At 36.4% G+C, this 25,967-nt stretch overlaps 2 protein-coding genes across 2 annotated transcripts; both read right to left on the bottom strand.

Moving 5' to 3' along the window:
* Positions 1-253: 253 nt before the first annotated feature.
* LOC122229221 (keratin-associated protein 19-4-like) lies at positions 254-445 on the bottom strand. The gene has a single exon (XM_042954329.1). The coding sequence runs from the start codon at positions 443-445 to the stop codon at positions 254-256; it is 192 nt and encodes a 63-aa protein (XP_042810263.1).
* Positions 446-25,614: 25,169 nt separating this feature from the next.
* On the bottom strand, positions 25,615-25,764 carry LOC122230123 (keratin-associated protein 19-7-like). The gene has a single exon (XM_042955824.1). The coding sequence runs from the start codon at positions 25,762-25,764 to the stop codon at positions 25,615-25,617; it is 150 nt and encodes a 49-aa protein (XP_042811758.1).
* Between the last annotated feature and the right edge of the window lie 203 nt (positions 25,765-25,967).

Here is a 25,967-nt window from a genome sequence, read left to right as displayed (position 1 = left end):
ATAACTTTATTGAAAATTGAACACAGAGTTGCCACAGGCAACCCAATCTGTAAAATTTCCAGTCAATTCATGGAATGAAGACTGTTGTTGATTAATTTCTGGACTCCAGTGTGAGTTTTGATCGTCTTCACTGTACACGTGGCCAGATGGCCAGAGCAGCATCTGGAATCCGATGGAAATACAAAGACGTGAAAGAATTAGCAGTAGGGTGATTGTAGGGTTCTAAAGTCCCAAAACACCAGTCTTTTCTTTTTCAATAAAAGCTGGAGAATCCATATCCTCCATAGCACGGTGGGCGGCACCAGCCATATCTGTGGCCTCCCCAGCCACACCCTAGGCCTCTAAAGCCACCACAACCACAGCCACAGCCTAGGCCATAGCCATAACCCAGGCCTCCACATCTATAGCCCAGGCCACCATAGTCATTGCTGTAGTAGTATCTCATAGTGTCAGGAGCTGGGGTTTCTGTTTGGTAATTGGGTGTGTTTCCCAAGTATGAATGTTGCCATCTGCCCAGGGACTCTTATACCTCCAAAATAGGTGTGGCAATAAAAACAAACTTGCATAATCCTCATTCCATGGCCTGAGTAGCATGAAAAACAGACTCATTAATTTCTTTGTTTTCTAATTTAAGACAGTTTGCACAGATTCCAGTGAAATACTCCCCATGTTGACAATGATTGTGGTACCTTCAAAGACCATGCATGAGATATGACCGTCATCCATAAAATCCTCTAGCCAGACATCATAGCGTCTCATTTCTGTTCAAAATAATGGACACATTCTTTACTGATTGAAGCCAATATCATGGGAAATTATAGCTAATTTTCCAGTAAGACTGAAAAAATATTGATGATCCTTATTCAAAATCCCCAAATATGCCATTTATTCACTCTATTCTAATCAAGGTCTTAAGCACTCTATTCCATTAAGATCTTGAACAATTTATTTTTTTCTCACAAAAATTGAGTTGCTTAAAAGTTTGGCTGTCATGAATTTTCTATCCTTTTTGTAAAATAAGTTGTGGGATCTTTTTTCACAATTCACTCATCAAATAATTCCCAAAGACCTGTCAGTGAATTTAGCTTGAACGTCCATTCATTTTACACCTGACTGGCTGGAGTCACGTGAGAATTCAACACAATTTTTTCATTTTGCACTCGATCCTGAATTTCCAAAATCATCAGCAAAGAAAAAAGATTAAAAAACAAAACAAAACAAAAAAACTCTCCCCAACTCAGGACTCTTGTTTTGATTCTTTAGGAAAATGTAACAGGAATGCTTTGTCCCTTTACCACTGTGTGCTACTTATGTAGAACATGTTGGATTTATTTGAGTCAAAAAAAAAAAAAAAAAAGAAAGAAAGAAAGAAATCAATGAAGATTCAATGTCTTTAGGAATAGTTAGATTCCCTCTGTTAGTTGTCTCCAGATAGGACCACAGTTCCAAGATTTATTTTATAATAAAAACATCTACAAGACAAGCAGCTAAATTATTCAATGGATATTAATCATTAGCACTAAAAAGATAACACAAAACAACACTGTCATTGCTGATGGGTCAACAGGAATCATTTTTACATTCAAACCACTAACTGTGAATTTAAATTATGCACCAATTATTTCATAAATGAAATAAATATTCATTATTCCTTAAAGGGTATTCCTTAAAGTGTCAGTATCAGAAAGCTTCATATATCTAAGATATCTGTGAGCAAGTCTTCAAGCAACTTCAACCTTTGAACCTCTAATGTGAAAAGTCCTAAAAAGACACCAATTATATTATTTCCCGCAGGAACTTTTAGACATAGGATTAACTTAAGGTGAAATACATGTATGATAAAAAGCTAATCTCTTTGACCTACCAGGAAATCGAAAGATCAGGATTTGCATTGTTAAAGGAAACACAATTTCATTTGAAAGTTATACTCAGTACATTTGGATTTTTTGTTGGTTTGCTTTTTTTTTTAATAGTTATATATTTTTTCTGAATAAGCTACAGCAAAAAGACTCTTGTAAAATGATTTATTTACATGCAATTAGCAATTTGAACTTTCACATACGTATCTTCCTCTGGTCCTATTGACAACTCTGAACTTTTGCTGGAAAATGTTGCTTTCTTCATTTTATGTGTACTTTGCATTCAGAAGTAGAGTTAGGCAATTTTGTGACTATTTTTGAAAGGCTAGGAGATTTTCACGAAGTTCTATATAAGCAAATAAATGAGACGTTAGCATGACTCCTATCACTTTACTCCTACTTCAGTTCATCTGGAAGAAACATATCAAAGATGAACTTTTAAGAATCAAAATATAATAGTTAAAATACAATTTTGTTTCTAAAGAGGATTTGGAAATGAATTGCCAATGCCTTGCCCAATTTCAGCTGGCACTTCAATTCTGTCATTGGAGGTCCCAGTCAGTCCTAATCAATAACCTCTTTGGATCAAAAAATTCTACTAAATTGATGTGTTTTCTTCTGACCAATATTCGTTGAGCATCTGTCTGTATTGGGCAATGTATCAATGCAAGGGGAACAGACAGAACCTGACCTCAAAGTCGGTACAATGAGAGAGATACTATTTGTTCTTACCACCAATTCACAGCCACTAACACTGATGGGCACTAACAAGCTTGATCCCAGTTCTCCATTCCAGCAAATAAGCATGGGATGACTCATTTTAGACCCATCTGAATTTTCTCAATGGAAAAGGGACTATTTTATTTCACAACAGTTTTACACACTGAACCGGTATGGGCATAGTTCATTTTATTGTGCTTCACTCTATTGAACTTACACAGATAACTGCATTTTTTACAAATTGAAGGATTGTGGTAACCCTGCGTCCAGCAATTTATCAGAGCCATTTTTCCAACAGAAATTATTTGCCTCGTGTCTCCCTGTCACATTTGAGAATTCTTGAGCATTTCAAATTCTTATCATCATTATTGTATTTGTTATGGTCATCTGTGATCAGCGATTATGATCCACGGAAAGCTCAGATGATGGTTGGCATTTTCGAGCAATAAAGTATTTTTTAATTAAGGTATGTATTTTTTAAGACATGATACAATTGCACACTTAATAGACTACAGTATTATGTAAACATAACACTTATATGGGAAACCAAAAAACTCCTTTGACTTACTTGGTTGCCACATTTGCTTTTTGCAGTGGTCTGGAACCAAACCACAATATCTCCAAGGTATGTCTGTAATTAAAATAAAAGAAAAAAAACACAGCTTACATTCTTCAGCATCTAAAGTTTTAGAGAGGAGCTTATTTATTTTCTTCAAGGTAATTTCCTTATCTTTGTACTTGAAAAAATAATAACTCGCTGTAATAGGAAATCTGCTTGATAAATGATGAATTTTTTTGTCAGTTTTATTTTCAGTCCTATAAACTAAAAATTTTAAGACTAAATGATTTGCAAATTTCCTGGAACCGTTTCCCCAGCAAGGGTGTGTGTGTTAAAATTAAAAACCAGGCCGATGCCTCTAAGAAGGTTATCAAATGACTATAATGTAGGAAAACGCAGCTAAACAAGAAAAAATAAGATATAAACCAAACAGTACCATTCCCATCATTCGCAAGAAGTTGTTTGAAATAAACACAACATGAACTATCCAGAGGAACATGGTGTAATTTCAGTTTATTATTTCATCTTTTGATGTAATTGTCATGTCAGCTCTCGCCCAGATCAAATCTTCCAAGTGCATAGAATTATTGTACCGATTTCTAGATGATGTGGCCTGAAGAGTGCAAAGCATCCAAAAGCTACCACAACAAACATTGTTGGCTGGAAAGAGAGCACAGATAGAAATGGACATCAAGCATTTTGCTTTAACATAGTTGAGACGTTGAGTAGCATCTAGCAGTGATTTTCCAGGGAAAGTTTTGAGTAACGAAAAGTTTGGGGGCCTATAACAAACCTATTAAAAACTAATTATCTCAGAGTATATACCCCAGGAAACTAAATTGGTAATGCACTCCAGGTATTTTTAATTCAGGTAGCCTTTATGCTTACTTGGAGACAAACAGTGTCTTTTAAAAAACAAGACCCTCATTCTACAGGCAGGAAACAGAAAAGTCAATTAAGTAAATTAATTACTCAAAGAAGCAAAGTATACTTTCATATATATGTATGTATGTATACATATATGTATGTATTTTCTTTTTATATATTTATTTTGGGATATAAAATTGACCTGGTTATAATAAATAAAAAGCATTAGAAATTTGAAAATTCAGTGTTGAGTACAGGGCTTTTCTATTACTTGCAGTATTTTTTGTTGCTTACATATTATTATACATTTTATTTTGTATCAGCTCAATGTTTTCTTTGAAAATATTTTCTTTAATCACCATAGATTTATGGTCCCATAATAAACCGCAGAATACAAACCATGTATATTGAAATGAAGTTTGCAATTTGTTATTTTTTAAGTCATAAAAATAATAGCTTCTAGGATGACTTTATAAAAATGAAATTACATTCAAAAACCACTGAAAACAAATGAAAGGTAAGATATATGAAAGCATATCAAGGTTTTGTTCATCTTGTTCTCCCACGTCCTCAAGACCTCGAACACTACCCAGCACATCGGGACATGCAGTGAACCTTTCTTGAATCAAATTATTTACTGAGTCAAAACACCGTTGAGTCAAAACACCTATTCAGAAGAAAGAAGAGTAGCATTCTGATTGAAATCTCATTAACTCATTAGAAATATACTGAAATGAATTGAGAAAGCCGCATCCCCTACGCCAGTTAAATACGTGTATTAAAAAAAAAAAATTAAGTACAAGTTACGCAAGATCACAACAGATACTAGTAACTAAATAATAATGGGTGAAATCATGATTCAATGGAAAGATTCCAGATTCTTCTAGAGATAGGAACGACTAATTCCTTTTGGAGCATGTAGCCAATTGATGATAGATGTTTTCTCTACCTTAAGAAAAGTGATCACATCACTGAAGCATAGGGGCAGCAGCATAGGGACAGAAAGAGACTGAGGATCTGTAGGCTTTTAGCGGAAGCCAGTGGAGCCATAGCCTCCAAAACACGATGGGCGGCAGCAGACATATCTTTCTCCTCCCTTAGCCACAGCCACGGCCCAGTCCGCGGAAGCTGCCCCATCCCCAGCCACAGCCACAGCCCAGGCTACCATAGTAGCTGCCGTGGTAGCTCATCCTCATTGCGTCAGGGGTTAGGGATTTGGTTTGGTGCTGAAGATGATTTTCCTCAGGATGTCTCTAGCTTCCTAGAACGTTCTTACACCCTCAGTAGCTGGTGTCGTGAAGAAGGGGCAGATGGTCTCCTTCCTATATGACAGAATAATTTAAAGTCTAAAAATTAATTCAAATTTTTCTTTTCTTACTTACAAGAGAGTTCATAATCTTCTCAAAGGGCTTTTATTAACTAATGGTTATTTTTTAATGAGTTTGTGTACCGAAAACCAAATGTTTCCAAGATCAAAAGTGATTATCGCCTCTTCAAAGGCCATGCTGGTGTTCCAATTAAAATGGTCTAATCTGGTTGATAGTTTCCAGTAGCCTTGTAATTGTATAAGCTCAGATTGCTTTTTTTTTTTTTTTTTTTTTTTTTTTTGCATTCAATTGTCTTAGTTACTGACTTTCCCCAAACCCGTGATCTCTTCTCCATGGTGGCCAGGGCATAGTCGCCAAGTCATTAGTGATTTCCAGATAGTCAAATGAGATGAAACTTCGGTTTCTTACTTCATTGTTTTGTTTTTTAAACTTTCCTTGGCATTTGGCATGGCTACCCTCCCCACCCATTGGTTCTTTTTGTCAGGTTTTCCGTCCTTGTTTCCAGTGACAAATTTTCAATTAGTTTCCTCTCCCAATATGGTATTCCTTCACTAACTTTAAATGCCCCTTTTCCATCATATTCTATGTATACACTTTTCCCATGGAATTTTGTCAAATGTTTTTAATTGCGATGCTTATACTGATGAGTTGCAAAGGGTTCCTCTAAACTTCAACTCCATCAATCTTGTTGTTTATTGCATATCTCCCATTTGAACTACATTGTGATTCCATGTCTGGTAGGAAGCTCATTTCTCCCTCAAAAAACTGTTTTTCCAGATTACCAGTTACTCAAGCCGCATGGCCAAGACGTGATCTTGGAATCGTCTTTCATATGGTCTGAATATTTCTGCACCTCTGACCATCAACATTATGTACTTAGTTGATCACCAAATGAACCACATAAGTGTTTTTTTCCTGAATATTACTCATAAGTACTCATATTATTTGTTATTATTTAATTTAATCCTCTATCACTTTCTCCTGGATTAATATAATAGCTTCCCCAATGGTCACATTGCCCCAAGCAAGGGCCCTCATCTGATCTGTTCTCCATACAGAGTCCAAATGAATATTAAAAAAAAATTTTTTTTGATCGTTTCATTTTTTAGCCCTTATACCTTTAAGTCATTATAGGAAAGATTAAACTCTTAAATTCAAAAACAAGGTTTTTTTATCACTAAACTTATTTTTTCTCTATCCTATTTACTTACAATTGACCATATACTTCCATTTATGCCATATGTAACAATGATGTTGACCTACTACATGCTTTTTGGTACTTCTTTACCGACCTTATTCCAACTCATCCTTCAAAATATAGGTCAAGTGTAACCTTCTCCAAGAAAACTTCAAAGACATCACAAGTTATTTCTACTTCTGTCTGACTTAGAAAATGCTTGAGAGTGCTGCCATATGCCCTAAACAAAATGCTCTATCTTAGCATTTCATCAGATTTTAGTACACTAATTAATTTGTTTACTATCTTTTCCACTATACTATCTACTCCTTCAGGGCAAGAACGTTTATTATAATCACATTTTATAACTTTTGTGGATGGAATAGAGTAGGTAATATATTGTTAGCTGAATGCATAAATTATGAAATGAATAGATCCACAGAAACAAATTATGTACAATCCACGCTTTTTTGAATCTATGGGTTTTCCATTCTTCTGTGGTCAATACCCTGAACACCAAGTTTTATTTACGTCAATGTGTTTACATGTGTTTATATTCTTCTACTCTATTAAGTGAAATAAATTTAAATTAAACAAAAATTCTGGAAATGTTTCTGTTTATCATTAGCCTCTTAGATTTACTGGGTGGGTGAAATAACAATTCCGGAGGTCCGTGTCTCCTAATGTATCTCCTGACAAATACACAGAGCTACAAAAAGAAAATTATAAAATCACACAAATGCTATGCTTTCAACATAACTACAAGATGGAGGGGACTATATAAAGTACAAATTAGAAAAAGAAGTGGACAGAAGAAGCATCCATTTCCAGTGGAGACATTTCTTGAATTTTCCTCCTAACTCTTTGTAAAGAACAAAGCAATGTCAACAGAGAAACAGAATACCAAAGACTGATCAACAATAACAAAAATCCCCCAAGAAAAAGAAAACCTTCTCCCTAAGGAGACATACTGTTTTTAAAAAAATTATGCTAAATGAAATAAGGCAGTCAGAGCAAGACAAATACCATAGGGTTTCACCCATACGTAGAATTTAAGAAACAAAACAAACAAGCCAAAGGGAAAAAGGAAAGAGAAGCAAACCAAGAAACAGACTCTGAAATGTAAGGAAAAACTGACGGCTACCAGAGGGGAGTTGGATGGGGGGATGGGTAAAATAGGTGATGGGGATTAAGGGGTGCATTTGTCACAATGAGCACTGGGTGTGGTGTGAAAGTGTTGAATCACTATATGGTGCACGTGAAACTAGTATTGCACTGTATGTTAACTAACTGGAATTTAAGTGAAAACTAAAAAAATAGCAGATAAAGTCAAACTGCGCAGAACTGCTTAAGAATGCAGAAATAGAGTACCAGTCAGTTTTGGAAAGGCAATGGATTTGGAAAGAATAATTTAAGCCGGGAGAGAACAATGAGGAAAACAAAGTGTGAGGAGAAAATAGAGAATCCTAACAGAGAAAAGAAAAAGACTGAGGGATAACTACCAACTGCCTTCCAAATAAGGTGATGCAATTCATTAACAATACTTGATACACCAAAACGAGAGGACACGCCTACACTAGGAATATCATAATGAACTTTACCAGCCTTATCTACAAATACAGAGGTGCAAGAATCTTTTTTTTTTAATATGAAATTTATTGTCAGATTGGTTTCCATACAACACCCAGTGCTCATCCCAACAGGTGCCCTCCTCAATACCCATCACCCACCCGCCCCACCTTCCCACCCCCCATCAACCCTCAGATTGTTCTCAGTTTTTAAGAGTCTCTTATGGTTTGGCTCCCTCCCTCTCTTACTTTTTTTTTCCCTTCCCCTCCCCCATGGTCTTCTGTTAAGTTTCTCAGGATCTACATAAGAGTGAAAACATATGGTATCTGTCTTTCTGTGTATGACTTATTTCACTTAGCATAACACTCTCCAGTTCCATCCACATTGCTACAAAAGGCCATATTTCATTCTTTCTCACTGCCACGTAGTATTCCATTGTGTATATAAACCACAATTCAACAATAGCCAAATTATGGAAAGAGCCTAAGTGTCCATCAACTGATGAATGGGTAAAGAATCTTCATCTATACAAAGTATAAAACAAAACCAATAAAACAATTATTATTAAAACATTCAGCTTAAAACTTCTCCACCCCCCACTCACAAATATAAACAAAAAGGCAGAAGAAATTTTTAACAAAATACTTTATATGAAAAAATTATATGTACTAACGATAGGAAAAAATAAAATTTGCTGAAAAACTGAGAAAACAAGTAAAAGAAAAAGACAAAATAATTTCAGAATGAAAAGAAAGTTCCAAGATGCCTAAAGAAGTATGGATTTAAATGAAAACAAAAGATGGTGGGTGCCTGCATGGCTCAGTCCTTTAAGCATCCAACTCTTGATTTTGGCTCAGGTCATGATCTCACAGTTCTGTGGGATCAAGGACTGTGTCAGGCTCTGTGCTGTCAGCTTGGGATTCTCTGTCTCCATTTCTCTCTGCCCCTCCCTGAAAAACAGGGGAAAAAAATATGGAATTAAGAAAAAGCAGAAAAATGATCAAGGTTAATGAATATGTCGCTAAAAATGAAATAAAAGGAGTCAGAGAGAAAGTGGGTAAAACGAGAGACAGGAAGTCAACTTACATGTAAGTAGAGTTTGTGAGAAAGGAAAAAAATGGAACAGCATAATATTCAAAATTATACTCCAAGAAAAATGCCAAATTAAAAGAAAAGCTCTCAATGTACATATGTTATAGCCATTTATTACCTGGAAAAATGACCCACAATGAAAAACTTCAAGATAGTCTAGTTAAAAATTCTAGAGATGGATAGTGGTGGTGGTTGCAGACCAGCAGGATTGTATTTAATGACACCAAACTGTACACTTAAAAATTATTAAACTGGTAAATTTCAGTTATGTATATTTTATTTATTTTTTTATTTGTTTCTATTTTAGAAAGAGAGAGAGAGTGCAAGTGGGGGGGGGCGGCAGAGGGGAAGAGAGAGAACCTTAAGCTGGTCCATGCTCAGTGAGAAGCCCAATGTGGGGCTCAATCCCACTACCCTGGGATCATGATCTAAGCCAAAATCAAGAGTTGGACGCTGAATGAACTGAGCCACCCAGGGACGCCTAGTTATATATTTTTTAACACATTAAAAAAATTGATTTTATAGATAAAGAAAAAACCTTCAGGGCATCCAGGAAAAGATCAAATAACTTACAGTGATAAAAGAATTAGATGCTTGTCAGACTTCTTCAAGGCAACTTACAAATCAAACCAATAATTTTGCAACATTTTCAGAAACCTCAGGAAAATAAAATTTGAACCAAAGATGTTGTATCTAATCATTCAGTCCTTCAAATATACTGGTGATAGAAAGGAAAATTTTAACTGTGCAAGAACCTGAAGAATATTGGACTCTTAAGCCTTCTTTGATGGATCAGCCAAGGATCCAAGAGAGATATCTGAGGAAACTTTGCAAACGACTGATTTTGAAAATTTAATATACTTAATTTTTTTATCTAAGACTGAACCAAGGATGGAAATGAGTAAAAGAGTATGTAAACACTATATGGTATGAAAAAGTAAAACTAATACAACTATAAATAAAAAAGAGGGGAGGGGAAAGGGTAGAAAAAGTTATGTGATAGTTAAATAAGATATTTATCATTCAAGCTGACAAATGAGACAGCGGGGCACCTGGGTGGCTCAGTAGGTTAAGTGCCTGACTCTTGACTTCAGCTCAGGTCATGATCTCACAGTTCATGAGTTCAAGCCCCATGTGGGCCTCTGCACTGACAGTGTGGAACCTGCTTGGGATTCTCTCTCTCCCTCTCTCTCTGTCCCCCCCCCCCCCCACTCACACTCTCCCTTTCTCTCACTCTCAAGAAGTAAATAAACTTAAAAAAAATCAGATACTGAAGGTTTCAATAAGAAAATGTTTATCATCCAATGTTATCATTCAAAGCTGGCAAATCAGATAGTAAAAGTTGAAAGCAGAAAATGAGGGGCTAAGGACTTTTTCATGAAAAATACATAATTAACAACTAAATAACCACTAAAAAAGTCATCAAAGCATTTCTAAATATCAAAAGAAGTGTATAAAATATTGAGTAAACAAAATACAATATATAGAGAAAGAAGCACAGCAAACATAACAATATAATAGTAATTATAAAATATTTTTCCAGAGTGACACTGAACCTCATATAGCAACTTAATAAATATTAAGAAGCTTAACTTTACTAACATAAAATATGATTTGAGATCACGAAGAATCAAATATTTGTGCTTTAAGTTTATTTATTTATTTTGAGAGAGAGAGAGAGAGAGAGAGAGAGTGCAAGCAAGGGAGGGGCAGAGAGAGGGAGATGAGATCCAGAGTCGGACATGTTTAACCAACCGAGCCACCCGTGTCCCAAGAATCAACTGTTTTCAAGAAAAATATTTAAAGCCAAGTGATCAAGAAAGTTTAATAATAGAATTATATGTAAACTAATGATGAGATACAACTAGGTACTTATGTACTTATTAAAATGGATAAAATCCCACAAACTTACAATTCCAATTGTTGGCAAAGGTGCAAAATGTCAAGAACTCTCATTCATTGCTGGTGAGAAGACTAAATGGTTCAACCACTTTGGAAAACAGTTTGGCACTGTCTTAAAAAGCTAAAAATAATTGTATCATAAGATGCAGCAGTTGTTCTCCTTGATATTTACCCAAATGATTTGAAAATTTGTACCCACCCCAAATCTACATGTCAATATTTATGACAGTTTTATTCACAATTTTTATCAACTGGAAGCAATGTCCTTCACTAAGTGATCGGCTAAACAACTGCAGTATATCTATAGAGTGTATTCAGCAATAAAAATAATTGAATTATCAAGATGAAAAGACATAAATAAATCTTAAGTGAATATTATTAAATCTATTTCTTACAGGAGAGAAGTGTGGCAAACATTACCTCAGCCAGTTGATCAAGGTCAATATCAATGGTAAAAAAGATATGTTGATAGTATATATCCTTAATATGATGTGATGAAAATGGCATTTTACCTCTGTGATCTTCCTCCAAAAAAACATAATTCCAGTTTAATCAGGAGAAAAATATTGGGCATATCCCAATTAAGAGACATTTACGGAATACCTGACAAGTACTCCTAGAAACTTTCAGGGCCTTTGGGGCTAGAACAAATCTGAGAAAGTCAAGAAGAAATTAAAGAGCTCTGATGACCAAAAGCAATATGGTACCCTGGACAGTATCTTAGAACAGAAAAAGCACACTACATAAAAAATTAAGGAAATCTGAATAAAGTATAGACTTTAGTTGGTAATAATGTGTCAATATAGATTCATTAGTTATAATGAATATACCATGCTAATGTAAGATGTTAATATTAGGAAAAATTAGGTATGGGATTTATGGGAATCCTCTGTGTTATTTTCACAATGTTTTTTGTTTTTGGCAAATCTAAAACTGTTCTACAAAATAGATGGTCAATTCTTTAATGTATAGGCAAAGGTATAGCAGATAAGTGGGAAGAATGAGATGGCACTGGTTGTGGCTCTGACGTTAAAGCACAATCTAACCAAATGGTAAAACACATCAAAGGAGGCCATCTTCACGATGAAGGTTAACACGAGGAAGAAATAACAGTTATTTTGGGGATGAAATAACACAGCCACCCCCTTTACAAAGCAAAGTATACTAGAGATGTATGGAGGCATATAACACACCAACCTCAGAACAAGACATAAAATGGAAAAATTCAAGTAAGAGTATGGAGGACCAAAACATATTGATGAGCCATACTGACTCCTTTAAAATTGTATATGACTTTACATTTTGATAATGCAAAATAAAACTTATTCTCAAGCATATAAGGAACATTGCGATATTTTATTATTTTATATCATGAAGAAAGCATCAGGAAGTTCCATGAAAGATGTTACAAAAAAACTCCTCTAATGGTGCAGTGCAACATGCAGTTAATAAAAATTAAATAAAGACCTGATGAGCCCTTCCACCTAGAAGTTAAAACAAACAAAAAACTATGAACTCATGAGTGAAAGAAGAAATAGAAAACAGATGACATAATTGGTAAAGTTTATGTATTTATTTTAAGAGAGAGAAAGAGAGAGCACAAGCAGGGGAGGGGCAGAGAGAAAGAGAATCCCAAATGTCAGCACACAGCCCAATGCAGGGCTAGATTTTACAAACTGTGAGATCACGTCCTGAGCCAAAAACCAACTTAGCCACCCAGGCACCTCCAGATTATGTAATTTTTAAATGGAGATAAATATAGTGAAAATAGTACATATCATAATATGCGGTATAAATTACAAAGATTGAGGAAGATTTCATTATAAGCGCATACATCAGTAAAATACAAGAATACAATAATTGCATTAAGTTTCCAATTTAAAATTGAGGAGTACAAACAAGTAAACTAAGAGAAGGTATAATTAAGGAATTATAACAAAAGATAATTATCAAAGCAAAAAAAAAGACAGGAAACAATACAATAATCATGTAAAATCATGGTTACTGAATACAACAAAATAGAAAAACTACCAACTAACTTAATTTTTAAAAAGAAGAAGAAGAAAATTGTAACTAAATTTAACTAAATAATACGTAAATATATACACTATAAATATATAATAAACACAAATGTGAGTATAAATATATAGAGAGTCTACTTTATAAATTTCTATGCAAATAAATTTGAAAACCTGGATGGGTTGCATAGTCTTTTTTTGTAGGAAAAAAGATTTACTACAATTGAACCCATTAGAAGTAGAAATATTAGTACTACTTTTTAAAAATATTTACTTATTTATTTTGAGAGTGAGTGTGAGCAGGAGAGGGACAGAGAGAAAGGGAGAAAGAGAATTTCAAGAAGGATCTGTGCTGTCGGCACAGAGGCCCACGAGCAGGGTTCAATCTCACAACTGTGAGATCACGCCCTGAGCCAAAGTCAAGAGTCAGATGGTTAACCAACTGGGCCACCCACGTGCTCCAAGACTAACTTTTGAGAAGAAAACGAGAAGGAAAGCAAACATATACCCCCCGCAAAAGCCGCAAGTCCCATTATTTCAAAGGTTATTCTACCAAAAATCCAAAGACATAGTGTTTATGCAACATACATAACTTGTTCCAGAGCACTGAAAGTGAATGAAGATTCCAAACACTTTTTATAAAGCAAAAACATTTATCGAAACTCACTAAAGATATCACACACACAAAAAGCAAATTACAGACCAGTATTACTTACAAGGATGTATGCAAAAATGCTTAAAATACTAGACAATTGAGTCTAAAACCATAATAAAAAAATAATACATCATGGGGAGATGGCATTAACTTAAGAATATAAGTGATCTCCTTCTAAGGACCTTTATTAATATAATGCATCATGTTAACAAATTCAAGAAGAAAAATCATATTACTATTACCATAAATGCTGAGTAACTTTTGACGAATTTCAACACTCATTCCTAATAAAAGTACTTAAGAAAATAGGAATTGATGGATTATTTCTTAATATAGTAAGATTGTTTTAAAGTCAGCATCTTCATTAATTGTGAAACTTTAGAGACATTTCCATAAAGATCAGGAGAAAGACACAAATGCCCAGTATATTCACTATTAAATCTTGTTCTGGAGATATTGGCTAATGCAGCTGGGCAAGAGCCCAGCTCAATAAAGGAGCAAAAATTAGAAAAAAAGATAGGGGCGCATGGGTGGCTCAGTTGGTTGAGCGTCTGACTTCAGCTCAGGTCATGATCTCGTGGTCTGTGAGTTCAAACCCCATGTCGGGCTCTGTGCTGACAGCTCAGAGCCTGGAGCCTGCTTCAGATTCTGTGTCCCCCTCTCTCTCTGCCCCTCCCTTGCTCATGCTCTGTCTCTCTCTCTCTCTCTGACAAAAATAAATAAACCAAAAAAAAAAAAAAGGAAAAAAGGTAAAAAGAAATGAAACTATCTCTACTTGAAGGCAACATAATAGCATACCTGGAAACTCTTGAGAATCAATGATAAAACCAATCCAAAAACTAAAATAATTCATTAAGCAGCACAATATAAAATTACCACAAACAATCAATACTTTTCATGTACATGAAAAAGTAAATGATATCGTGATAAAAAAAATCTCTATTTACAAAAGTAACAAAGAATATAAAATACTTGAAAATATACTTAGCAAAAAAATATGCAAAATCTATATTAGGTGTTTTAAATCCCAAAAGACTTCAAAGTAGACTAGAATAAGTGGGAAAAAATCCTCTCTTCATGGAATGAATAATTCAATAACATGACAATGCAATGTTTCCTCAAGTTAATTTATAAACTTCATTTAATCTCAATAAAAATATTTACAAGTTAAGGGGCGTCTGGGTGGCTCAGTCAGTTAAGCATCTGACTTCGGCTCAGGTCATGATCTCACGGCTCGTGACTTCGAGCCCTGCATCGGCTCTGTGCTGACAGCTTGCAGCCTGGAGCCTACTTTGGATTCTGTGTCTCCCTCTCTCTCTGCACCTCCTCCACTCGCGCTCTGTCTGTCTGTCTCTCTATCTCAAAAATAAATAAACATTAAGAAAAAAATATTTACAAGTTTATTTTAATGGAGATAGATAAATTGATACTAAACTTCATGTGGCAAAATAAACAGATGAACATAGCCAGGAAAATATTAATTTTGAAAGGCTGTGAAAAAATTGTAGCCCTACCAGATATTAAACTGTAATATATACCTCTAATGAACACCATTTGGTACTGGTTCATGAATTAAAAGATACAAGAAATAAAATTAAGAATCTGGAGAGAGAGCAAAATACTATGAAAACTTAGTGTATTCAATGGAATACAACTTGACAATGAGAAAGAATGAAATCTGGCCTTTTGTAGCAACGTGGATGGAACTGGAGAGTGTGTGCTAAGTGAAATAAGTCATACAGAGAAAGATACCATATTTTCACTCTTATGTGGATCCTGAGAAACTCAACAGAAGACCATGGCGGGGGGGGGGGGGGGGGGTGGGGAGGGAGAAAAAAAAAAGCTAGAGAGGGAGGGAGCCAAACCACAAGAGACTCTTAAAAACTGAGAACAAACTGAGGGTTGATGGGGGGTGGGAGGGAGGGGAGGGTGGGTGATGGGTATGGAAGAGGGCACCTGTTGGGATGAGCACTGGGGGTTGTATGGAAACCAATTTGACAATAAATTTCATATTAAAAAAAAAAGAAAAGAAAACTTAGTGTATTGATAAGGTGGGTAAAATATACTTTATAACAAGTAATATTTGGGAAACTAGATAGGAACTTATAAACCCATAAAAGACAAAGTAGATCCATATCTCCTCAGAACACAGAAGCAACTCATTCCATCTCTGTGAGTCAAAGGCACATAAAAGAGCCATATAGCACTAGCAAAGCACATGAGTGAATTCCTACACAATCTGGTGATAGGGAAAGGCTTTTTTTTTTTTTTTTTAATGTTTATTTTATTTTTGAGACAGGGAAAGACAGCATGAACAGGGGAGGGTCAGAGAGAGAGGGAGACACAGAATCCGAAACAGGCTCCAGGCTCTGAGCTGTCAGCACAGAGCCCGACGCGGGGCTCGACCTCGCAGACCACGGCAAAAATTTAAAATACGTGACTGCATTCTTTTGGTGGAGAAATAGTCATTCTTGTACATTCCTGATGGTAGTGTAAATTGGTGAAAACTAGGTGCAGTATGTGGTAGGGAAAATAATGCCTTCTCCCCTCCCCCCCAGAAAAATGTCCATATTCTAGTTCCATAATCTGCAAAACGTTACTTCACACGGCCAAAGAAAGTAGGCAGACGTCACGTCGGTTATGGAATGTGAGGTGAGATTACTATAGGTATTTAGGTGGGTCCAATATTATCACAGTAGTCCTTAAAAACAGAACCTTTCTCTGCTGCAGAGAACCAGAGGGATAACAGCATGAGGAGGACTCCATGTTCATTGCTAGCTTTAAAGAGGGAGGAAGGGGACATGGGCCACAAAAGGCAGGCAGTCTATAGAAACTAGAGAAGACAAGGAAATACATTCTCCCGGACAGCCCGCAGAAAGCAATGCAACCCTAGCCAGTATGTGCTTGCTGGCTGACCTCTAGAGCTGTAAGATAATGAATATGCATTGTTTCAGCTACCAAGATTGTAGGAATTCATTAGAGCAGCACTAGAAAACTAATATGTAAAAGAAATTGGCAGTAACTTCAAATGCATCAATTTGTGAATCCGCAGGTGCCTCTTAAGGAATTTACCCTGAAGATAGCAATATAAATATAATGTGGACAAGGGTGTTCATCGCACCATTGTTTGTAATTAGAAACAATGATGAAACCCAAGTGCCCACAAAAAAGGGCGGTTGCGTCTATGCTCAAAATGGAGCATTACACAACTTGAAACTTTAAAAACTTCGAATGAAGAAAGACCGTATCTTGAAATGGGCCCAGAAGGATTTCCAGGAAACACTGTTAAGTGAAAAAAAGAAAAAAGCAAGGTGTGTCTTTTGTGTAAAAAAAATACAAAGGTAGATAAGAAAATGTACATTTATCAGATTATTTGGGCATGAGAAAGAAATATAAACCACAAACCAATCAGGCTGATCACCAATTGAGGAAGATCTGGACTGAAGGGTAAAGGATAAGAGGATAGTAACAGGATAGAAAGGATGGATTCTGAGCTTCAATATGATATACTTTTCTTTCGACCTTTCCTTAAAATATATTTACGTGTATTTCATATATTTATTAATTATTTTATTTGCCATTAAACATTGTATGATTCATTAATATATTACATATCTTTAATATAATCATACAGTAGGTACACTTTTCTGTATGGCGTCTTTAGTTCAGTTATATGTCTGTGGAGCGCACCCACATTACTGAGGGAAAAAGTGCTTCATTCCTTATCACTGCTGTGTGATAGCACTACCATGAATGTCCTTTAACATTTATGTTGGTGGGCATGTTCACTCTTCTCCCTTGGACACGTTCGCAAGAGGGGAATCGCAGTGTCGTAGATGATATGGACGTTCAAAATATGAGACACACGGGGCACAAAGCATTCGGCCGCTCATTGGTGAGCCTCTCTTCTCAGATGACTCCCAGACTTACACTTGGGGATATCAGGTAGCAGTATCATCTCAGATGCATTTCTCTCCAGAAACGACAGAGGTCGGTGAGCCCAAAGAGCATTTTGTGTTTCCTCGGAAAACGTCCTCATCAGTGAGAAACACAGACCAGACCAGACTCTCAACTGCTTGAGTCGTTTTCCTGAAATTGTGGGTTCAGTTTCTAAATGCTGTGGCAACCAGGAAGGAGGGGCGTCAGCCTCTCTGCTCTATGTCATCTCACGTGTTCAAGTTTCTAACCCCCTTTTCCATCTCCAAGAATGGGGAAAGTAGAATGTACAGAGCAAAGTAGAATACGGTGTGGAGATACAACAACCATTTGGGCTTCTGTTGTTGTTGAAGCTAAACGCTCAAGTTTTCTACCTTCATTTTTAATTTTTACTTCATGGTGATACTGAAAATCAAAAAGCGTTTAAACATAAAGACTTCTTATTGCTAAAGAACACTTTAGAAATGGGAGCTAGCACTTAGAAATAAAGTTGTTTCTGGAACGCAGATCTGTAATTGGGTATTTTTTTTAAAAAAGCATCATCTAAAGTCTCCAAAAGATGATAGGAGTTAGCTTGTTAATACAGCAGTTAGCAGGGTTAGTATTTCAATTCACTATTTAGACTTCCAGGTCCTTCATCACTACACTATGGAAGGCAGCATCAGTGCGGTCAATATGGGTGACATCACACACCTGTGATGGGTTTCCCATTGGAGCTCAGGCTGAGCGAGCCCCTCCTATTCACTCACTCCAATGAGCTGGCTGCCACTTGCCGAGGGAATTGGGTTGCACCCTACCTACCTCCTGTCATGTTGTCACTCTTTCTGCTTTTGTGGTGGTTTATTTGATGCCTTGTTGGTTTTAATGTACTGATAACTGATGGTGTTGAAGAGTCTTGAAGGTGGTTAAGGGGAATCATGCCTTTGCTCAACTCTCCCACCCAACCATAGGGATAGGTGGCCATTCTTTCCAAATTGTGGATGACTCCCAAAGAATGTCATGTGACGTTTGAAGATATGGGTTCTGAAGACGCTCGATAATGATGATGATGATTTTATTTGAATATAGTTGGCCCACAATGTTACATTAGTCCCAGGTGTACAACTTAGTGATTTGACAGGTTTCTAAATTATGCTATGCTCACCACAAGAGCTACCACTGTCCCATTACATCACTATTACAATATCATTGACTGTATTCCTTATGTTGTGCCTTTTATTCCCATGACTTGTTCATTCTATAACCAGAATCCTGTACCTCCCACTCCCCTTCACCCATTTTGCCCAACACCCTTACTCCCCTCTCCTCTGGCAACCACCCATTTGTTCTCTGTATTTATAGATATGATTCTGCTTTTTGTTTGTTTACTCATTTTTTTTAGATTCCATATATGAGTGAATCTAAGCCTGACTTATCTGACTTAGCACAATACCCTATAGGTCCATCCATCTTGCCTCTAATGGCATAATCTCATCCTTTTTATGGCTGTATAATATTCTTGTGTGTCTGTGTGTGTACTATATCTTCTTTATCCATTCATCTATTGATAGACACTTATGTTGCTTCCATATCATGGCTATTGTAAAAAATGCTATAATAAACAGACATGCATACATTTTTTAGAATGAATGTTTTCATTTCCTTTTGGTAAATACCCAGGACTAGAATTATTGGATCATATGGTATTTCTATTTGTAATTTTTCGAGGAATCTCCACACTCTATCACGGTGGCTGTACCAATTTACATTCCCACTAACAGTTCGTGAGGGTTCCTTTTTCTCTATATCCTCACCAACACTTGTTAATTGTTGTCATTTTAATTTTAGCCATACTAACTGCTGCAAAGTGATATATCTCATGATTTTGATTTGCATTTCCCTGATGATGAGTAATGTTGAGCATCTTTTTGTATGTCAGTTGGCCATCTGTATGTCTTCTTTGGAAAAATGTCCTCTGCCCATTTTTAAATCAGATTGTTTGTCTTTTTGGTATTGAGTTGTATGCATTCTTTATATATCTTGGATATTAACCCTTATGGGATATATCATTTGCAAATATCTTCTCCTATTCAGTAGGTTGTCTTTTTGTTTTGTTGGTGGTTTCCCTGGCGGTGCAGAAGCTTTTTGTTTTGATGTAATCCTAATAGTTTATCTTTGCTTTTGTTTCCTTTGGCCTAGGAGACATAGCTACAAAATAGCTACCTTGTTATGGCCAATGTCCGAGAAATTGCCCGTACTCTCTTCAAGGATTTTTATGGTTTCAGGTCTTCCATTTAGGTCTTTAAGCCATTTTTAGTTTATTTCTGTGTATGGTGTTAGAAAGTGGTCCAGTTTCATTCTTTACATGGAATTGTTGAAGAAAATCAATGACTGAAAATTCCAGAAGTTCTGAATGAGAGTGGGTATCTTTAATCAACACTGGCAAAAACTACATACTGTGCAGGTTGAAGCCAAAGGTCAATGTTGTTACACTGTTAGTGGAGTGAGGGGAGCACTGGTACCTGGTAGTGTTAACAGTCCCTCACATTCATGGGCTCCTACACACACAAAGATGAGGTCTTAGGTACTAAATTTGAAGACTTCATGCACTCAAGAATCTCCACAACTTGTATCAGACATATTTTCTTTTCAGGAATGAAGGGAAGTTCTCCCATTTTTAAAAAATATTTATTATTTTTGGGAAAGTGCAAATGAGGGAGGGGCAGAGAGAGAGGGACAGAGGATCCAAAGTTGGGTCTGCACTGACAGGCTGATAGCAGAGAGCCCACTGGGGGGTTCGAACCCACGAACTGTGAGATCATGATCTAAGCCGAAGTCAGATACTCAGCCGACTGAACCACCCAGGCGCCCCGAATTCTCCTATTTTGGAGTCACTTTTATGCCAATTCTATAAAACTGTAAGTAACTGTATAAATTTGCTTTAAAAATGTAGTTTTGTAAATATTTAACATTCTTCTAATTGGATTTTGAATTATAATTGTCAAGTACCATGTTTGGGGGGTTATGTTTTATTATACTTTGTTAACAAAGGAAGATTATACACTTTAAAATTGTTTTATGAGTAAATTTAATATACTCATGTTAATCAGATGACTTTTGGGATGCCCCTAGGTCACCTAATGGGAGGCCGATGGCCAGGGAAACCGACCCTTATGATTGGAGGGCTGGAACTTTCAGTCTTTCACTTCCACCTCCAGGAAGGAGAAGGGGCTGCAGGTTGAATTGATTGCCCTTGGGCAATGATTTAATAAGTCATGATTGTGTAATGAAGCTAACATTAAAAAACCCAGAAGGATAGATTTCGGAGCATTTCCTGTTGGTGAACATGTGGGGATTTGGGGAGAAAGGTGCACGCTTTCCCCATACCTTGCCCTACACATCTCTCCTACCTGACTGTTCCCGAGTTATATCCTTGTGTAATAAACTGATGATCTAGGAAGGAAAATGTTTCTGTGAGTTCTGTGAGCCACTCAAGCAAATTAATTGGCCATAAGGAGGTGGTTATTGGAGCCTCCAAACTATAGCCGGTCCATCAGAAGTCCAGGTGATAACCTGGACTTATGACTGGTGTCTGAAGTGATGGACGGCAGTCTTGTAGGACTGGTCCCTTAACCGGTGGGATATAACATTATCTCTGGATAATCAGTGTCAGAATTGAGTTAAACTGTAAAATATCCAGCCTGTGTTGGAGAATTTCTTGTTAGTGTGGGAAACCTTCCCCTCCACACATACACCCACATGTTGAAGTTGGTGATCACAACCGTTCATGTGCCTACTAGACTTGCGGATATCTTTTGTGAAATGATTGTTCAAGCCTTTTATAAATTTTTTAAATTATCAAATTTTTACTTATTGAGTTTCTAAGTTATCTAATGTATGCCAGTGGCACATAAATGCATGTCAAATATTTTTTTCCCAGTCTATGACAGATCTTTTCAAATTTTTTATGGTGTCTTCTCATAAACAGAAATTTAGAAACCCCCACCGGTTTTCTTCCTCAAGATTTTCTTGGTTATTTCGGGTTTGTTTGTTTTTTCACATTTCTAGATAAATTTTAGAATCACCTTCTAATGTCTGTAACATTTCTCCTTGGATATTTTAATTGCACTGAATTTATAAATCAAATTTGTCAGAACTGTCGATAAGGAGGATTCTTCCAAATCACAATTTTGACAGATCTTTCCTTATATTTAGACCTTCTTTAAGCTCTAAGTAATGTTTTAAAGGTTACTAGGAATTGGACATTTTTGTTGGATTTATTAATAGATGGGCAATCACAAAGATTTGCATTGTCAGATTCTCACGATGAGTTTGCAGAATGAGTTTGCATTAATGAGTTTGCAGAATGCTGCTTACCACAACAAAACCATTTTTTCTTTCCAAGTGAGGAAAACTAATGGAATAAAGATTCAGTTAACACGGGCTAAATAAGATTTAGGGTGGGGCGCCTAGGTGGCTCAGTCAGTTGAATCTGATTCTTGATTTCTGCTCAAGTCTTAAACTCAGGGTTCCTGAAATTGAGCCCCACCCCATGCAGGACTTTGTGTTGACAGCTTGGAGTCTGCTTAGGATTTTCTCACTCCCTCTCTCTCTACCTCTCCCCTGCTCTCTCTCTCTCTGTCTCAAAATAAATAAACCTCAAAAAAGTTTTTAAACAAGATATAAGGTATGTAAGATCTCAACTTTGCTACTCACATGGGCTTCATCTGGCTACATAGCTAACTTCCAATCTTTCACAGAACAGTAGAGCATTTGGGGTTTATTTATAGTAATCTACCTAGGTAAGCCAGGTATACACTGCAAAAAGCACTCCTAGCACCGTCGTCATCTACTGGACAGAATAATCCATTCAAAACCCTCCTCCATTCATTTTCATTTTTAGCCACTAAACTCCATGAGTCTAGAGGCCATGCCTTACTTACCTCTTAGGAGAAGATGTGAGAGATTTCCCATTAATCCTTTCCTCTCCACTGTGTATTTAAGGTTTTGATGCTGCTGGAAATTCCATTGATTTTTAAATTTGGTTTCTAGTGCTTCATAAGTAGAAATGCAATGAATTTTTACAAATTAAATATACCATGGAAATAATAAATGTCTTATAAATTAAACATTTTCCAATGATTATTACTCTTATTATTACTACTGCTCTCATTAATATTGTTGCCTAGTGGTAACTGTTAGGAACAACAGGACAATATTGAATAGAAGTGATGGAGGAAGAAATTCTTCCCAAGCTCAGGAAGAAAGCATTTAGTATTTTGTCAACAAGTAGCATATTGATTGTAAGTGTTATCTTTTTTGTTGTTGTTTTTTAGATGCGTTTTATCTATTTCTGGTTTCTGTTCCAGCATGCAAAGCACTGGAAATCATCACTTCCCTCTTTAGAACAAAAAGAGCAAGGGGAAAAAAAAACAAAAACAAAAATTAATGATTTCCATTGGACCCACCAGGTAACTGAAGTTCAGACCAAATCGCCTCCTTGAGTCTGGACAGAGTGCTTCTTAGAATCACAACTTAGATCTGCTTACCTGGGACAGAAGCCCCTGTCATCACAGACTGAAGGAAGAGCTTGCATGAGAATTTTAAGAAATTGCCAATCAGGTGAAAAATAATAAATTCTTAGGTCTAAGGAACCAAGGTGTTAAGGGGATTGCTACACTTTGCTGGGCTTTATCTCCAAATTTCCTTCGGTTTTCATGACAAAGATCCAAGAAAGATCCCATTATGGCTCTAGAAGGGAAAGAAAAGAGTAATCAGTATGAAATACATCCAAAACCTCCTCCATAACAAAAACTAATGCACCAGAGAAAAGGGAATTACTTCCACTCCAACCCCTTTCAGCCTATTTCATCTCAAAGAGGGAAAAACCCAAAGTCTACAGGGGTCGGGACTTCAATTAAATATACAGGGAGCCCTACATCCAAGGAAGACAGTAAGGGCTGTACCAACTGAAGAAACAATTGTGAATATCAACCTTGAGACACTATCCACTAAGACACAGAGATTTAATTCTAAGATTATAGAATGACTCTTTTGCCTAAATCTTATCATGATTCCAATGGTGCTCCGGGATAATAGTGGATTATAGCAGAAAAAGCCGCAAGACACAGACTCCTTTTGAAGAAAACTACTTAGGAAAGTCTTCAGTCAAAAGGAAGCAAACCTGTAGCTCCTACAGCTATAACAAACATTTAACACAGCCCTACTCCCAACCACATCAACATAAATTCTCACACTAAAGGCTTTGCCTCTGTCCCAAGTATCTAATAAAACACAGTTGACTTTCAACAACAGCAAAAAAGTACAAGGGATGTCAAAAGGCACAGAAAAACACACGCAGAAGAGAAAATCATCAGAACTAGACTCAAATATAACAAGGACATTGAAACTAACAGTCTGGGAATTTAAAATAATCTATGGATATGACATAATGCTTTTCCATTTACTCTGTTAATATATTGGCATATGTTTCTAATTTTCTAATGGTAAACTTTTCTCGTACTCTTCAAATAAAACTCATTTGCCCATGATGTATTGTCTATTTCATATGTTGTTATATTAAATTTGCTTCTATAGTCTAAAGAATTGTACATATATGTTAGCGAGAAACACTGGCCTGTAATTTTCTCTGCTGATGATAATATTTTTTATTTTGAGATATTGCTAGCTTCAAAAAAAAAAAAAGTAGGGAAGTGTTTCCTTTTTTCTTATTCTTTGGAAGAGAAAGTGTTTAGAATTTACCAGTAAAACCATCTAGGTTGAAACTGGCATTTTTGACAAGATTTTTAATTGTGAATTCAATTTATATGCGAGATATAGAACTCTTCAGATGTTTTTCCTTCTTGGGTCATTTTTCCTAAATTTAATTTAATATGATAATGTATATTATAGGCCATGATAAATGGTTTTCACCTTTATTTTATGAAATATTTTCAAAGTATCCAAAAGAAAGAAGAATAAATATTACAACAAATATCATATACCTAACTCCTAGACTTACCAATTGTTAATATGTTGATAAAATTCCTTCATGTTTATTGTCTCAAGTATTCTCAAATAATTTGCATGCAAACTAAAGTATTTCCTTATTATTTTGCTTTAGGATTAACAAGATAATTTCCAAGGCGAAATGAATTTCAAAAGTGAACCTAAGTTTGAATATCATGACAGAACCTCTTTAACCCAACGAGATGGAATTCTTACCTTCTGGTAGGGAAGAAAAGGTAGATATTGAAGATGATGAGAAAGGAGATAAGATGAAGGAGAAGAGATAGTCACGAAATAAGTATATTGGTAAATTTCTTAGATGGAAGAAGCAAATGTTGCCATAGTTGATGATTATATTAGTGCACGGCAGCAAATTTACTGTGATTAAAAAAAGAAAGAAGGAAAACAAAACTGAAGCTCAAAACACGTTTACTCTGTCAGAAAAAGATTATTATAGATACCAGATACAGAAAGGCAAAGCCTGGGGCGCCTGGGTGGCTCAGTCCGTTAAGCGTCCGACTTCAGCTCAGGTCACGATCTCACGGTCCGTGAGTTCAAACCCCGCGTCGGGCTCTGGGCTGATGGCTCAGAGCCTGGAGCCTGCTTCGGATTCTGTGTCTCCTCTCTCTCTGCCCCTCCCCCGTTCATGCTCTGTCTCTCTCTGTCTCAAAAATAAATAAATGTTAAAAAAAAAATTTTTTTTAGAAAGGCAAAGCCTGGCTAGGGTACAATGACTCTCCATCCTACACAGAAGGGGATCCTTGAAGAGCATTACTAATGAAACATCTGCTGAATCAAGTTTTCATCACATTATTGTCAGAAACCAGGGGGTCCAGATAACAGTTTAAGTCTCAAGACAGGATAAACAAAGTATGAGGTTATGAAATACAATTTTCTGGGTGAATCAGAGACAAGCGCACAAATTGTAAATTTTCAAGTATTTATTCAGTAGAAGCCAGAAGACCAGTATCTTCCATAGTAACAGGGACGACAGCAGCCATATCCGCAGGCTCCCCAGCCACAGCCGCAGCCCAGGCCGCCGAAGCCTCCACAGCCGTAGCCCAGGCCTCTGTAGTAGCTGCCGTAGTAGCTCATGGTGTCAGGGTGGTGAGTGTGGCTCGGTATCGTGGGCCGGTTTTGTGACTGTGACAGCACAGGGACATTTATATATATACGCTGAGGGGTGTACAAGGCCACACCTCTGAATGTCATATGATAGAACACATTACTTGGAAACTATGTCAACCATCTTGTTTCCTAACACCCAACAGTGTCTTCCACTTGTTTAGGTCGCTTAG

Source organism: Panthera leo, chromosome C2 (genome assembly GCF_018350215.1).
Source record: "Panthera leo isolate Ple1 chromosome C2, P.leo_Ple1_pat1.1, whole genome shotgun sequence".
In the NCBI taxonomy this organism is placed as follows: Eukaryota; Metazoa; Chordata; class Mammalia; order Carnivora; family Felidae; genus Panthera; species Panthera leo.
This window is presented reverse-complemented; position numbering and strand designations above follow the sequence as displayed.